At 48.6% G+C, this 2,668-nt stretch overlaps 1 protein-coding gene across 1 annotated transcript; it reads left to right on the top strand.

Moving 5' to 3' along the window:
* The first annotated feature begins 251 nt into the window (after positions 1–251).
* On the top strand, positions 252–1,613 carry LOC135605177 (NAC transcription factor 29-like). Its single transcript, XM_065094956.1, has 3 exons — positions 252–451; positions 538–842; positions 925–1,613. Exons 1-3 carry the CDS (start codon positions 292–294, stop codon positions 1,441–1,443), a joined length of 984 nt encoding a protein of 327 aa, XP_064951028.1. The 5' UTR covers positions 252–291; the 3' UTR covers positions 1,444–1,613.
* Positions 1,614–2,668: the final 1,055 nt, after the last annotated feature.

Below are 2,668 nucleotides of genomic sequence, written 5' to 3'. Positions count from 1 at the left end.
CCAAACCATCCAACTCCGTTTTTTGTCCGTTTATGTCTTAAAGTCCATTGCTGACGTCGATCCCGTCGCGTCAGATCACAGCCGTCCAACGCACCGGATCGGGTCGTGCTGACCTCCCCCTCCCTTCTCGACACGTGTTTTCCCGCGTGACGATACTGCCCCTGGTTTGAAACGCCACACGTGTGCACCACCACTACACGACAAAATTCTGCGGCCATAAAGCCGCCCTCCATCCTCTTCGCCCAAAAATTTCAACCTTCCCTTCTTCTCGTCTTAGCTCGGCAGCAAGATATGTCGAATCCGACCAGTCTTCCACCGGGGTTCCGATTCCACCCCACCGACGAGGAGCTCATCCTTCACTACCTGAGGAACCGAGCTTCCTCGATGCCATGCCCGGTGTCGATCATCGCCGAGGTCGACATCTACAAGTTCGACCCGTGGGAGCTCCCCGGTACGTGTTGCTCGCGACGCTCTCTGTGTGTTCTCCTCGAATCGTATGGTACTGATTGCTGTGATGGTGTGTTTGTGCTGGTGAAGCCAAAGCGCTATTCGGGGATCGAGAGTGGTACTTCTTCAGCCCCCGGGATCGGAAGTACCCCAACGGGGTGCGGCCGAATCGGGCGGCGGCGTCCGGGTACTGGAAGGCGACGGGGACGGACAAGCCCATCGTTGCGAGCAAGGGGATGAGCGACAACATTGGGGTCAAGAAGGCGCTCGTGTTCTACAAGGGGAAGCCCCCCAAGGGGGTGAAGACGGACTGGATCATGCACGAGTACCGCCTCGCCGAAGCTCTGAGGAGCAACAATTACCAGACCATCAAACTCAGAGGATCCTCCATGAGAGTAATCTCCTCTCCGCTTCTACTGCATGAGACTGCCTATGCGTAATTAGATCTGATTCTGAGCTCACCCGCTGCTGTCTCAGCTAGATGACTGGGTCCTCTGCCGAATCTACAAGAAGAGCAATCATCAACTGCCGCTGGATGCAGAGCAAGAAGACACGGGCGTGGAGGCTGCCTCGCCACACAGCATGCAGCAGAACGGCTTCCTCAAGCTGCCGAAATCCTACTCTCTGACCGAGCTCCTCGACGCCGCAGATTACTCGACGCTCGCGCGACTGCTGGAGAACCCACCGGATGTACTGGGATCACAAAACTGTTCGATCAATTACCCCGATTCGAACCCATCGTTCGTCCCTCACTGCAACCAAGCCGAGCTTCCTGTTCCGATCAAAGACAACGTTCTGAAGCGCAAGCAGATAGTGAACAGTAGTTGCTTCGAAGAGGACGACGAGTTCTCATTCCCCGCAAAGAAACCAACAGTTCCAAGGACGTTCGACAACACCGCGTTCGATTCACTGCCTTACTCGTTGCCGCTGAGCTCTGACTTGGGCTTGCAGTTAGGGCACAGTGCTCAGCAGGCCAAAGCAGCATACGAGATATGACGACACAAGATGAAGATACAAGAAACAGTGATGAGAGGTTTAGCTTTTTTTTGTATAGAAGTTGTGTATCGATGGGGCCATTGAAGGTTGTACATGTTATGATGTCTGCAGCAGAAACAAAGTGCAATCAGCTATCTCAACAAAGCCAAGAAATTCTTGTTGGACTTCGACATTAGTGAAGCAATGATGTTGCTTAACATGATTTTGGCTCCGTTCTTATCCGGAATAGATGCAGTAACTGTGCTTTACTTTGGAACCATTAAGAGATGGGGAAAGGTTCATATCCCCTGGAAGGAAGTACGGTCAAACAAGTCCCGTCTGATTCCACAAGAACTTGGAATATCCTGCTTATCATGTATGACAAGCCATGTGGAAGAAGGTGGCGGCAGCCACACCCCAGTTTAAGATGTCCTTTCTGCGGCGGTTCAGATTAAGATGAACAGTGTTTTACTGAAGGCTTAACTTTACAGCCTGCCTACAGAATACTACTGACTTCGTGAACGGGGAAAGTAGAAGCTATAACTTGATGATGTACATGATCGGTACAATAAAGTTATCCTTATCCCTTTAGATTAAATAAGGATTGGTGAAGTTTAGGAAAGGATGGTGAAGCATGCTCGGTCTAGTTGTAGAGTGGAGCATCTCTCCACCTGCTCAGGTGACTGACTGATGTATTATTAAACGAGTCTTCATGGGCTGTGTCAGTAGCTTCCAGAAGGATGCACATAAAGACAAGTGTTGAAGTCATCAGAAGCCTTTTACGCGAAGAGCATGATACTTGTAAGAGTTGTGGGGGCAACGCAGCCTATGGGTTGATGCTCACCGCAGGATAATAAAACATGTAGAAAGAACAACCTCTTCCAAAAGATAATTAATGTTCGAGAAGAGGGGTCATCAAAAATAGTCTTTAAGCATAACAATTAGTACTAAAGATGATAATATATTTAGAATCTTCTACTCTTCTTTTATATACTAAAGGAACGGATGAGATTTTCGAACAGTAAGACAGTCATACAACATTTTCTGTGGAAGATCCACTCGCTTGTCACACCATCGTACGATCAAAACTATCTCATATTGGGTATTTTTTGTGCGTCAGGATTGTCATTAAAGTGCAGATAAACCATCTAAATGTTACTCTAAAGAAGTAAGATTGTTTCGTAATGTGTTTCGTTCACCATTGGCTCGTCCATCATGTGGTCAAAGTTGACCCTTTTTTCATTGT

The sequence above is a fragment of the Musa acuminata genome, chromosome BXJ2-2 (assembly GCF_036884655.1).
Source record: "Musa acuminata AAA Group cultivar baxijiao chromosome BXJ2-2, Cavendish_Baxijiao_AAA, whole genome shotgun sequence".
Taxonomy (NCBI): Eukaryota; Viridiplantae; Streptophyta; class Magnoliopsida; order Zingiberales; family Musaceae; genus Musa; species Musa acuminata.
Note: the sequence above shows the minus strand (reverse complement) of the source record. Positions and strands in the feature narration are given on the sequence as shown.